This window comes from Cervus elaphus, chromosome 21, assembly GCF_910594005.1.
Source record: "Cervus elaphus chromosome 21, mCerEla1.1, whole genome shotgun sequence".
NCBI classification, from domain to species: Eukaryota; Metazoa; Chordata; class Mammalia; order Artiodactyla; family Cervidae; genus Cervus; species Cervus elaphus.
Genome location: NC_057835.1, coordinates 50,089,956 through 50,104,793, shown reverse-complemented (window position 1 = coordinate 50,104,793; position 14,838 = coordinate 50,089,956). Strand labels below are relative to the sequence as shown.

General features: G+C 36.0%; 1 protein-coding gene across 1 annotated transcript in view; it reads right to left on the bottom strand.

Moving 5' to 3' along the window:
- The window catches only part of EIF3H (eukaryotic translation initiation factor 3 subunit H), a 95,079-nt gene that overhangs the window by 53,409 nt on the left and 26,832 nt on the right, over positions 1-14,838 (bottom strand). Inside the window, exon 2 of the mRNA XM_043879323.1 lies at positions 9,870-10,026. Within this exon, the coding sequence (XP_043735258.1) occupies positions 9,870-10,026 (157 nt within the window). The remainder of the gene's footprint in view (positions 1-9,869; positions 10,027-14,838) is intronic.

Here is a 14,838-nt window from a genome sequence, read left to right as displayed (position 1 = left end):
TCTATTCAACCTATTGTTTGTAACTGCATTCGACAGCATTTAATAAGAACGTATTTTTCCTCCCTTAACCTAACCAGATCAATTTATACTTTCAATTAGGTCCTTTTAGCACTGAAACAGGCTTAAGAGTGCCTGAGCTGACTGTATATATTCAACTATCACCAATTTTCTGTTGATCTGAAAGGTTAGAATTGCCCTTCATTTTGATTTAATACCTCGTATACAGGCACAGACTTAAGAAACTTTCTGAATCTAGTGTTAAATTCAACAACCCAGCTGTGCTGCTAGTAATGATAACACCAAAAAGTCGCCTTTAAGTAAATACATCACGCTTACATGTCACAACTATATGTATCTATATCCCTCACTCACAACGATTTCAACAAAACACTGGGAATATGGAAAACCCTCCTAAACTACGCTGAATTAACATAATAGATGAGCAGGTTGGAATTTCTAGTTCTGGATTAGCCACTCATTTTAGACTTGAGCCTCTCTAGGCTTCAGCTTCCCATGTGTACAACAATCACAGAAGTTCCTCTTGTGATCCACTCTGCAAATGTGAAAACTGAGACCAGAGGCCCAGGATTACAATCAGTAATAAACCATAACTTCACCAGAACTCCATCTAAATTTCAGTACGTTTGCAAGATCTGTATATAAATGATTCAAAAATTCTTCTCAACCAAGAGCTGTAACGGTAAATGTGTACACACACCATTTCCACACATGTGGAACTGGCTGCAACTTATTTTTTATCTAGCTGCCTGTAGGATGAGGAGACAAGAAACAAACACAAATCTGGATCCTAGCAAAACATCAGTCTCACGGTTAATCATGTCAAACATCTCCTCAAGGAGCAGGGAAGCAACCCAGACACGCTTACAGTGATTTTAACATTTCACAGTATGTCTAATACCATCCCATTCCTCACTCATACACCAGAAAAAATGGCTAATACCCATAAAGGTGTTACGTCACCACTCTTCATATAACCCTTCACTCTCTTCTAATAATGAATCTTTGCAATGTTTCATTTTATCTGTGTTTCAAAGTAGGAATGGTGGTAAGAGTGGTATGAGGAGGGAAAGAAGAAATTTCTAAGTTAAGGAGAAATAATTCACCTTAGCAAAAGTCTTGCTCACACACTTTTAAAACTGAGTATATTTGTTTACAGATTAAATTATTAACAGGAAGTTTTACCTAGATTTGGGAACCCCACCCAAGGATATCCAAAATAAATATAAAATATTTCTAATACAAAAATGAAAAACATGATAATTTACAAATCTTGAGGAACCACGTTATTTTACAAAATAATGGAATTACCCTGAATCGCAAATCCATAGATATGCAGATTTACAGACACGTATTTATAATCCTAAATCATTCTTCAACTACACAAAAACTTTCCAGAGATTTGCAGCTGAACAGCAACATAATCTTCACTTAGTATACTAACAAGTGTGCTAACATAATTTCACAATTTCTGATTTCATAATTTCTGATTTCACTAACATAACAGGCTAACAAATCTCCCCACGCTTCAAGTCACAAACACTGCTCAAAACAGCTATGTTCTTGAAATAATGAGCACCTCAGAAAATATCCTTAGCAGGGGTAGACACGAAATGGCCACTGGAAATGCCTGGCACATAGTTCCCCCTGAAACAATGACTTGATGAATGTATAACAAAGGGATAAAGAAAGAAAAGAAAAGGAGAAGGTAAAGTGAGAACAGAGCTACCTGGAAGCTACAGTAGCCTGAGGACAAATGCTATTTGTGGGGGGACTGCCGCGGCCGCCTTTCCTGCTTGCTGGGGTCACTGACATGTGCCCCAGGCCCAAAGCCCCCACTAGGACCCCGCTGCTGGACTCTTAAAACCACTAGTGCTGCTTGTGGGACTAGCAGCCTGCCACCCAAAACTATGTCCTCGAGGTCCTCACCCATCCAATTCTACAAAACAGAAACAAGACAGATACATTTCTGCAAAGACCATGGAAATAGCTGTAATCCTCTCACCATTCAAAGAGGAAAGAAAGATTGTCTGTATATTAAAATGTCTGCAGGTTAAATATGAGAGAAAACAAAGGGTGAATATGTAGAGGGTGAAAAGAGGGGGGATGCAGGGTTGCATTATAAACTCAGGCCATTATATTGTTACTTAAGTCAAAATAAATATTGCCTTTGTTTTCAGAAATATTAGAAAGCATCTAAAATGTACTGAGTAAAAATTACTGATTAAAAAAAAAAAGGCAGCAAATAATTCTCATGTTGAAACGGAATAAAGGTATGAATAGATCAGTCTAAAACTGATAATAGGTAAGTCTTGGAGAGTAATCTCAAACAGATAAAGTTTCAAGAGCTATGAAAATTTCACCTAGAGAGACAGTACAAAACAAACAGAACACTTCACTCTATATTAAAAGGGCAACTTGCAAAACACAGTATTAGCACCAAAACATCAAACCTAACTATAATTAATCTATCAATCTATAAAACTTGCAGGTAAGATAGCGTGTTGAATTGGGGAGTGAAGCCAGGTAACACTTCTCCTGGGTAAGATAGAAAGCTAGCTTTAACTGTGATGATTAGGACAATTTTCAATCAAACAGAAATAGCAAGGATCTTTTGTTACACACTAGCTTTGACTTTTTGACATTTTAATTAGTGCCCAAACAGTTCATTTTTAATGGTTATTATCTTAAAGTTTAGTAACAAATTCAAATATCTATACCTAATGTCACTGTGGTTCAAAAGTGAGGCTATTTTTATTTAATTAAAATTTAAACCACTGGGAATAGTAATTTAAGGATTACATTTTTAGACTTGGGAAACAGGAATTTTAAATACTATTTAAGTATTGTATCCACCTGTAATTTTCAAATCTTAAAGTATTACTTTAAGTCTGCACAAAATTTGAACAGGTTTTACTTGGCTTCTTTCCAAACCATAGCACTTACGCTTCAGGGACCAAGGGAGGGTACAGTGTAAAGCGCTTTAATTTCTTAAAGCAGAAAAATCTTTTACCTTGACCACATTTTCAATAGTATATCCTTCCATGCACAGAAGCTTCTCAATTCACTTAAAAAGCGAGGGGAAAATCCTAAATTTTAAAACATGAAGTAAACACAAAAAATATTTTTCGAGCTTTTAAAAAGAAGCAGACTTTGCTCCTACTCTTGTATTTTAAAATCTTGAGACACCCAAACTGGAAGGACGAAAAAGGCATACAAATATCAGGATTGAGGCTTTATATCTGGATTTTACTTCTCATATTCTAATCACCTTAATAAGCCAAAAAACTAAACATATAAAATATGGTTAAGGTTATTAAGTTAGTTTCAAATCACAAACCATAGCTTTATGAGTGATTAAAATAATTTAAGAAGGCAATAATCTAAAGTTCATTACCCTGAATATTCAGCAATAAATCATTCAGTGTGAAGGATGTAACATTTTCAAAACACTACCGTGAATAACCACCAAGGATCAGTACCCTGGCGACTGTGGCATAATTCAGAGCACAGATTCTCTCTGGTTACCTGACTATACAGTATGTCATTGAAAATGAAACATATATGAAATAGTTTATTAAATACTTAAGATTTATCAAGCATCCTATTTAAAAACCTATTAAATATTTTAAATAGAGCTAAATGAAGCAAGGGTCCTGAGTCTCTATAAACAAAGCACTCAATTACCATCAGGCATCTTTTTATGTATCAGAAGAGCCTAGATGTCAAAGACAACTTCACTACCTGACAGAAAATCAGCAACAAAATTTGAAAAATACTATCAAGGGACATAATCAGCTCTGAATTATAAAGATGACAAATTGAATATATATTAAATAGTTTGTTCTTTATTTATAGAGATGCTTGTGTTATTTATGAGGGCCCAAAAATGTGAATAACTTAAACAAACTCACAAGACATAACTTCCTTAAAAATTACTTAAAATGTAACTGATAATTATCTGCAAACTCAAACTTTACCTCCCGCGTAACTGTAAAGTCATCTCCCAAAAGGAATGAGTAGCTCATATCTGAGTGTTGCCATCATTTTTTCCTTTCCTCATTCTAAACTTACATCAATTCTATTTCACAATTCTTTACACACTTGTCTCTCCCACCTAAAATCTTTCAAAGCAGTAACTAGATTTCGTATCTGTATCTTTTTCACCACCCACTCAATGTAATTTGCTGGATAAAAGCTGAAAAGAAATTTTTTCTAAGATATCTGAAACATTTTTATCATACCTCCCCCACTTAATGATTTGAGATCACAAAGTAAACTTGCTCCTACTTCTCCAATAAGCTTGAAAACACACTCCAATACGGTCTACGTAAATTTTCAATATTTCTACCAAGAAAAGTTCTTTGGGAGAAAAAATAAAGCAATAAAAGAAATGGATTTTTTTAAAAAAACTAAATTTGTCAAACATATCACAGTGATCACTGACTGTTCATACAGATAGGAGATAATACAAAATAATAAGTAAACATCATGTCTTTTCACAAAATGTCCCCATCGGTCTGAGAAAGTATGAAAAGCTTTCTCTATTCTGACTCAGTGCTTTCCTGAACTCAAAAGCAATACACAGCTGAAACAGTAACCACTGGCTAGGTTTAAAGCAATTTTGCCCTCACCGTGTGGGCTGCAAGCAAAGGAGAAGGTGAGACTTCAGGAAGCAAGTAATTAAGCAGAGACTTTCTCCAATGTAAACTGCGGCTTAGCAAGGTAGAAAGTGTGGAAAATAACGTAACTATACAAACCCACTCTCTGTGAATCCAGTGATACCAAAATAAAACCTATGCCATGAAAAATTACTGTGATTACATTTTATTTTAATTACATTTTTGCCAATCTATACTTTAGACTTTAAAAAGTCTGTTGAAGGCTACACTACTGCCTTTCTTTCAGAAGCTTAATGATAAAGTGATAGCGTATGGCAGTGTTAAGTAGTGTTTCTTGCTCTAACACTAAACTTGAGTAATAAAAAAGAAAATAATTTTCAAGTACCTGAAAATAAACAGAAAGGTTAAGAGCTATGTGTGTGTGCGTATTGCTTCGCTGTGTGAAATTACTTCAGTAATTACAGTCAGTACAGTCTCAGGCATCAGCTCATTCCCCTGACTCCATTTTAGTAGCACAATAGTCTTCATGCTTCATTTCTCTAAGAAACTTTTTTGAAGGCCAAGGATCACCCTTTGTGACTGACTTAATAAGAGCAAAATTTTCAAAATTGTCTATTCTAAATATGAAAATTATGGATTTGGCTCTGATTCGGAACAAAGTAAGCCTCTTATATCACCTGCAATATTATATTGATTTAGTTGACTGAAAAACAAGACAGTGAGTTATTGGATCTGTGTTTAATTCACTGCACTTTATAACATATTTAAGGAATCTGATTGTATAAAACAGTATCTGAATCTTATCAGATGAAAATATTTTTCCCTTTTAGCAAGCCTCGGGTTGCGTGTCTGAGAAAACAAATTAGTCTCTAGTTCTCCTAAGCTTGATAATAGTGCCCCCTAATGGGAATTTTAGTATGAGTTTTTCTACTTAATTTTTAAAAAATCATATATTCTCTAATAGAGCACATTATCTCTCTAGAAAGTAAATTCTGTAACATAAAAGTGTATCAAGATTTAAACCACTCAATGAGTTATCACATATGCAAAAAAAGAAAAGTGAAACTTCATGCCAACAGTTTCTTATTTTCTGAATCACCTTACTGGAACATAAATCCACTGTAGCACTAACCAAAATGTTAACCTCATAAGGAAATTCTCCTTCAGCTATGTTCCGAGTATTCAGTAAGTGAGCAATTAATACGTGCTTGATCAGTTAGATAAAAACTGGTTCAGAAGTGAGTTATTCAGAGTTACACAGATCCTAACTGTAAAGCCGAGACTTCCACCTGAGTTTTCTGGCCTCATACCACTGTCTTTCCACAACACCTGGTCACAAATCTACAACCATAATCAAAAGCCTTCCTTTCCTACTATCTACAGATGCGTGTTGTGAGCTCAGTCAACTCAGTTGTGCCTGATTCTTTGCAACCCCACGGACTGTAACCCGCCAGCCTCCTCTGTCCATGGGATTTTTTAGGCAAGAACACTGAAGTGGGTTGCCACTTCCTCCCCCAGGGGATCGTCTCTATGCGGGGATCAAAACAGCGTTTCCTGTGTCTCCTGCATTGCAGGCAAATTCTTTACCATTGAGCCATCAGGGAAGTCCATTATCTACAAACAGTTCTCCCAAATATCAGTAATTCAGTATGTGGGGGTTTTTTTTTTTAAAGGAAAAATGCAGTAAAATTAAAGCAAAAACTACCATTCTGATATTTCCAGGTGCACCAGTGAAATAAACACCCAATAATACCAGCATTTTCATTATTGTGCACACAAACAGTCTAGACAGAGAGTCAGCATCAAGGGCAACATCTAAAAGAAACAAACAAAAAGCCATCAATTCATGATGAAAAGAACTATCTAACTTTATGAGTGGGAAAATAATAAGAAAAAGTGATATATAAAAAAGAAAAGGTCAGTTTTTCTTAAAGAACCAGACCGTAAAAAAAAAAATTTCAGGCCAGGTATCCATATGATCTCTGTCACAACTACTCAACCAAGCCATTGTGGCAGGAACACAGTCACAGAAAATACATAGTGCATGGGCATGACAGTGTTCCAACGGAGCGTTCCAGCCTGGATGGGAGGGGAGTTTGGGGGAGAATGGATACATGTATACGTATGGCTGAGTCCCTTTACTGTCCCCCGAAACTATTACAACATTGTTAATCGGCTATAGTCTAATACAAAATAAAAAGTTCAAAAACAAATTCATATGCAAAAGCAGGCCCACAGATCACAGAATCTCTAGTTTACACTGGGCACAATAACAAACCAAAAAAAAAAAACACACACACAACATGATTCAAAATACATAATCACTAAAATTATTAAATGTTTGGTGTGTTTTACTTCCTTAGGGTGAAAGGCAGAGCAAAAGATCCTTCCCTGAACAAATATTAGTTTTAGCAAGCATAAAACAACAGAAAAGCAGTAAGCAAAACAATAGGCCTTTAGCATTATTTAAAATAATAAACATGCAGAACTATAATGGAAAAAATTAGCTTTTATCAAGTTTGATAAAAATCTAATGGTGACTGCATACTAATGTCCATTAAGATAAATAAACAGATTAAGTGAGAGAATCTAAAACTCAAGAAGAAATACTGGGGACTGTCTTAGATTTTTCACATACATAAGAAAAATGGCAAGTCCTACTAGTTTCCAAATTAGCTTTCCTCGTCTGGAAAATGGAATGGATAAAACCTTCAACTATGCAGAGTAAATGATTATAGAAAATGCACATTTAATACACAGCAAACAATGCCCTGTAATATTTTTATTATTTAATGCTAAATTGAAGTCTGTTGTTACTTCAGTGTTATTTTTAAATGAGCTTCTTAAAGCATATGTTAATGAAAAGACACACGGGCCAATTATCCCAAGTCCATAAGAGAAGTTAGCATCCAATGATCAAATCTTTGCTTGGTTCATCTACCGTAATTGCACTAAACATTATTTCTTGCTCATATTTCAAATTAAGAATTTTAGGACTTCCCTAGTGGTCCAGGGGTTAAGAATCCGCCTGCCAACGCAGGGAACACAGGTTTGATCCCTGGTCTGGTAAGATTCCACATGCCGTGGGGTCACAACTACAGAGCCTGTGCTCTAGAACCCATGCTCTGCAGCAAGAGAAGCCTCCACAATGAGCAGCCTGTGCCATGCAACCAGAGTCCCCCACTCTGTGTAACTAGAGAAAGCTCACACACAGCAATGAAGACCCAGTGCAGCCAAAAAGAACTCATTAACAAATAAACTGAGGATTTTATAAAACAAAATTAACTACTTGAGAAAACCATGAGACAATGTGAACTATTCAGGAATGGACCCTGCTCCCAACTGTGCCACTAACAGGGAAACTGAGTAAGTCACTTCAAATGAACTCTTAGGCTCACTTATAAATCAAAGAAAGTATGCTAGCAAGCCATGGTCTTCCAAATCTAAAATAGTTATTACTGAATTATAATTGTGCATCTCCAGATATGGTGGTGAATATGGGAATAGAGATATCTAAATACTGCCAGAATAGACTGAAGAGAAATTTCAACCATAATCTTGTGTTTTACACACATTTAATAGGAATATTACAGCCATTCAAATGAAACAGGGAGATTCTGGCTGGCTTAAGATAAAAAATTTAAAAACTTAAAAACATTTTTAAAGAATTCAAATACTTAAATGCCTAGAATAAAACAGCCTTGGTTAGTTTCTAAAAGTACTACTTCAATTAAAATAAGATGTGTAGACCAAACTGCAATATCAAGGTATCAACCTCTGTAAGAATATACTTTGTGTTACTATACGTTCAATGTACTATGAGGACATGAAGTCAAATGAGCTAACATTTTATCAAAGTTAAAAGTGATCAATAAAATGAATGAAAGGAACTTAAAAAACATTTACCATAGCATCAAAAAGAATAATATACTTAGGAACAAACTTAACCAATGCAGCAAAACACTTGTAAGCTGGAAATTACAAAACACTGCTGAAAGACAAAACCAAAGGAAAAGACATCCATCTTGTATTCATGAACTGGAAGATTTAATACTGTTACACTGTCCATAATACCCGACGTGATCTACAGATTCAGTACAATCCCTATCAAAATACCAATGGCATTTTTTTTTTCTTGCAAAAATAGGGAAAAAAAACTATCTAAAATTTGTATGGAATCTCAAAGGACCCTAAATAGCCAAAATAATGTTGAGAAAGAAAAACAAAGTTGGAGACCTCACACTTCTTGATTCCAAAACATATTACAAAGCAACAATAATCAAGAGTACAGCACTAGCATATAAATCTTAGAAGAAAATACACGGAAGAACCTTCGTAATACTGGTCTTCGCGATGATTTCTTGGAGATTACACCATAAGTATAGCAAACAAAAGCAAAAATACACAAGCTGAATTATATTAAAGCTTCTGTGCAACAAAGAAACACCAAAAGTGTGAAAGAAAGATAATACCACAAAAAGGAGTAAATACGCAGAATATATAAAGAACTCCTTCAACAAAACCCTAAGAAATTAGCAAAGGACTTGAAAAGACATTTCACCTTCTAAAGAAGACATAAAAGCAGCCAACAAGCATATGAAGAGGTGCTCAACATCACTAATATTAAGAAAATGTAAATCAAAACCACAATGAGAGACTGACTCACACCTGTCGGAATGGCCATCATCAAGACAACAAATAAGTGCTGACAGAATGTGAGAATTCGGACAACCTAATTTTCAACTAGATCTTTTAAAAAATCCTTTAGGATGCTGACCTTGGCCTTTGGTAAGATCTTTTTAACTACTATTGGCCTTTGCTAACAAAGCAATTATACCTGCAGCACAAAGATTCTGAAATGCTTAAGGAGTATGTTCTTTCTGAAGTAGACAACTCATCTCTTCTTAAACAGTAAGTCAAAAAACTACAGAAGGAAATGGGTGTGGGACATAGCGACGATTTCTGTCCTTCACACTGTAATTGGTAAGCTGCTTTCACAATGAGAAAGTTAACATCAGCACAGCTCCTATCCAAATTATCAGAATCACAAATCCCAAACAACTAAAGGCCAAACCAATCAAGTTTTTGATAATATAACTTCATTTCAGAGAATCTGTAGAATATTTTTCAAGAGACTGAGAACTAGGTTATTCTGATGAGCTCCCGGTAACAATTATCAAAGGTTATGGTGAACACTGGATCAATAACCATTTGTGTGAGTATCCTTACCTTCATCAAAGTCAGCATCATCTTCAGTGTGCTGAGGGAAAGGAAAGCAGTTGGTAATCTCAAGTCGATCTTCTACAACAAGGCCCAAAAGCACTCCTTGAACCACTTCAGTTCCTTGTCCTTCTTCCTGGTAATGTTTGATAATCTTTAATACCACCTAAAAGAAAAAACAGAAGCTTAAATATCACTCTTATAGTTTACACTTCCTTTATTTCAAAGAAAAAACAAAACTATACTGATGAACCCACAGTTCTGACAGAACTGACCTAATTTTTTACAAACCATTTCCTTTACCCTTACCTAAAAAAAAAATCTTACATAGTCTAAACACACACCTGAAACTCTTGGAATTTGAAGATGTGTCAAACATGTCCATGTGGGCTTCCCTGGCGGTTCGGTGGTAAAGAATCTGCCTGCCAATGTAGGAGACCTGGGTTCGATCCCTGATCCAGAAAGATCCCACATGTCATGGAGCAACTAAGCTGGAGAGCCACAACTACTGAAGCCTGCGTGCCTTAAAGCCTGTACTCTGCAACAAAAGCCACTGCGATGAGAAGCTCCCATACCACAACTAGAGAGTAACCCCCACTCACCACAACTAGAGAAAAGTCCGTGCAGCAAAAAGACCCAGCACAGCCAAGAGTAAATTAAAATAAATAAAATGATATTCCAAAAACTGTACATGTAGAACACTTACAACCTTTAGGTCAAAGATGCTTAAAGTTCTGGCATCCAAAAATTCCTTCAGTTGAATCTAACATTACCACTTCTAGCTGAGACTATTACAGAGAAAGTGACCCCGTTAACCTTTGTTAATAGCAATATCCTGCCACAAAAGATAAAAATATCAGTAAGGCACAGAGAAAAAGGCATCAATTATCTGAACATCTAAAAACAGAACCCTCTGACAAACTCTCAACACCTCAAGACGGTTCCTGGACAGAGCATCTCATTAATCAGAGGAAGCAACAACAGGAACATGTATCCAAGAACTTGCTTGGTAACAGAGAACATAAAGATAGCCCAGTCACAGCACTACTTCATTTTTCTCAACAATAAGGATATACCAAATAATCTCTAATGGAATAGCCAGCTCTTCTATTTACTCTCTCCTTTAATATTTCCATTAAAATGAAGAGGTACACTGCATAACTGAATAGGCAATTAATTTAAAAGTTCACAGTAACAGTCATGATTAATAATAATTCCTACAACATGAGATTGTTAATATATTAATGGGCTTTGAACAGTGCTTGGCACATAGTATTATTAACAGCAGTAGACTATTATTCAGTACAAGGACATGGCCTGAAGACTAAAGGGCAATACAGTCTAAAATACAATGGAAAGCTATCAGAGGGAAAAATAAATCTAAGAACAAAATAGAGTTTTACTGATTAGTGTTTAATTTAAAACATGTATATTATTGATAGAAATAAATCATCAGTAAACAGTTACTAATACAGGTTACAATTATCGAACATCATGTGCCAAGCAGTATTCTAATTATTATACCTGTATTATAAATCATGTAATCCTCACAACTACCATAGGAAAAAGCATTATATTATACTCATTTTACAAATAAGAAAGCTGAAACAAAAAAGTTGAGTAAATGGCTGAAGATCACATGTCCAGGAAATGGCAGAACCAAGATTTAAACTCCAAAGCTTATGGGCATATTTTAACAAGAAGATGATTCTCCTATCAGCAGCTTAATTATTAAAACCATGAGTTAGGAACAGACATGAAGCAAAGACTCTGTGATGAATGGACTCAGAAAGACTACAACAGTTTAAGATCCAGACCTTCTAAGTACAGCAAGCAGTCAGCAAGAAAGAGTTTAATGCAGAAGGACACCAACTAGACTGGCAGACCTTCAACACTGTGAAGTGAGAACGTGCGTAAGCCTTACACATCTCTGTATAAAAGACCTCTCCACTTCTTGAAAGGCACAAAAACAGGCTTCAGGGGTCATGCAGGAAGAGGATGAATGGTTTCCAGCTCTAGCATTTGTTAGCTATGACCTTCGGAAAGCTATTTAATCTTCCCAAGTCCTAGATTTCTGACTTGCAAAATGGAACCGTTTCACAGCATTACTTAAAGACTATTAAAAATGAGAAAAATGTACAGTAAATATTTCACACAGGATCTGCCCTGAAATAATTCTCAATGATCAATATTACTGAGTTTATCAATAAAAAGAAAACAGAACTGTTTAATTCCCATTCAACTTAACTCTGCCAACAATGATCATTTTCACAATTAAAAAATAAACATCGGTACCGAAGAAGGGATAAACAAAACTGATAAAGAATTATTACAAACACACCTATCAGCTTGCCCAGGTTACCTAGTTTCCTGGATACTGAACCTGGATAATGAACCACAGCTGATATCAAAGTACATGACAGATGCTAGAAGGTATGTGGGCTTAGTGTATATCTTTGCACCAACTGATTCCTAACAGCTGATTCCTACATGCGGGAAACGGAGTATTGATGACTAGAGCCCAGCATAGTTTCACAAAAAGCCAGACCAAAATAACCTTATTTCCCTTTATAAAGAAAACAGAAGTGAGAAAAAAACAATTATTATCTTTAAAAATGAATTAGCATAGTTCAAAAATAGCTTATACTGAAACACTGTCTTACTTTAAACAAAGTAAACTGTGAAGGGGCTGGGAGCAACGTAACCGAACAGCATGGCAGCCTGATATGCCTGCCCCAAGAATCAATGCAATTTATACAGTATCCACAGAAGTACAGTCCTCCAAGTAAGAGAAATTATTATCTCGCTCTTTTCTGCATCACTGACCTGCTACAGCCAGTTCTCTACAATGACCAAGAGAAAAGTTACCAGTAACAGTATTCAACTGAGTAATGGAAAAAGCACAGTGGTTTAACGTCACTGGCTAAAGACAATCAACAAGAGTATGTGTGCCCCCTGAAGGGCTAATTATAAGAGAGAAAGTTTTAAAACCCTGTGATGAGAACCAGTTCCATGAATTAAAATCTCTCTACAGGCTAGGGACAACCACAAAGAGCAGTGTCCAAACAGTGCGGCAGCAGAGGACGCGGCTCACCTTGAAAAGCAAAGCAAGGACCACAGGTGATGGTTCCAGGAAAGAGGGTATCCATTTTAAGGATGAATTCTCTCTAGCATTTCTGGCTGACCAAAACAGAAAGCCTTAGGAAAGGCTTGGTGATCACTGAAATAATTTCCAACTCTAATATTTATGATCTTGCCAATTTAATAAAATCAGATATAATAAAGCATTCAGAAAACAAAAAACTTTTAACAAAACTAAGCAAACTCATTCTTCATTTTGACATTTTCCTATTTCCTGTATACACACTAACATCTCAATTCTTTAGTTCAAAAAAAATGTAGTGGAATTGCATTACAAACTGCAGAGGACATTCAGATGTCAGAAGGAAATTCCTGAGCAGAAGCAACCCACTGACACATAGGCTTCTGCTATTCTATACAAATAATCAAGAACTTACTATATCTAGAAAAACATTCCATAGATTATTGGGTTTTATGAGTAAGACAGAATCCATGTACTGCTCATGGTCTAGATACTCAAAATGTATTTGCTAAAGGAATGAATGGTAAATACCAGTCAATCATTTTTGTCAAAAGCACTCCACTAAGCGCCTCAAATGCAGTTACTCATTAAATCCTCACAATCACTCTATAAAATCAGTAATATTATTTTCCCGTTTTACAGAGGAGGAAACAGATAATCTGACATAGATTTATTACAGCAGGGAGGTGAGATCTGACTTCGGACATGTGGGAAGGTTACTTCACAATAACTGAGTAACTTGAGGTTCCAAATAGGTTTTTTGTAACAAGGCTGCAACAGAATGTGGTGGCAACAGCTCCAGAAGAAGTCTCCATAACAAAGTTGTAGAAACAGGGTTACTACATGGAGTAAAAAAAGTTCAGAGAAGGGTTTACAGGGACAGGCAGCAAAAAGACTGAGGGAATGGTGCTGGTGGGGACATGCTTTGTGCCCCAATCATGCGAAGTCTAATAGCATGAACAACTGCCACTAGTTGGGTAAATTCTTACATAACTAAGATGAAGAGGTTCAGCTCTTTATCTTTAGCAGCACTGTCCTCACTAAGCCACAAGATGGGAATGTTCTACCACACAAGTCCTGTTCTAGTCCTGCTTACTGGCCTTTCATTTTCTCTCCCTCCAACCACTCATATGCTCTGTCCATAAAACAGTGCTGACTGACTTGTAATTAACCCTGCTTATTGATGTCATGCTCCCTATTCTTACTCTTAAAAACAAGATACATGGGGAGCATACCAGCTCTCCAAACAAAAGCACACTCCTCTATTACATTTTGTTTGTAAGCGTCACAAACGATCCCACATGCTCAGGAGCTCTATATCATTTGTTCCTAGCTTATCAAAATGACCAGGGGAGTTTTTTTTAATAAAAGAAGAGAGGTCTTTACTCTGGCGACATATTACAGTCATCAGTGTTTTAAAAATACAGATGTCTGAAACCCAATCTTTGAAAATCAGAGGTAATTAAACTGGGCTGGGGTTCCTATCCTGTATTTTAGGGTTTGGGGGGATGTGGGATTTCTTCTTTTTTTTGGGGGGGGGGGGTTCTATTTTCATTTTCAGATTCTCCAGGTGATTCTAACATCCTACTTCATTCTAATTTTAATAAGGTAGCATGGACCAGCCTGTCTGTTCTAACACCTCAGGTGATTGCAATTAACTCAACTGATTAAAGCACAAGTCTCCTTCCTTATTTAAGACTCCTTGTGTTGCTAAAAACTGAGTACACTGAGAAATACAGATCCAAGAATGAACCTTTTATTTACAAAAGTATGAAGAGAAACTTAAGCCCTAATTGGAAGGATCTCCATAGTAAAGAAATAAGAGGAAAGGTAAAGTGAGCAGTCCAACTGAGAAGCATTCAAGTGCCCTATCAG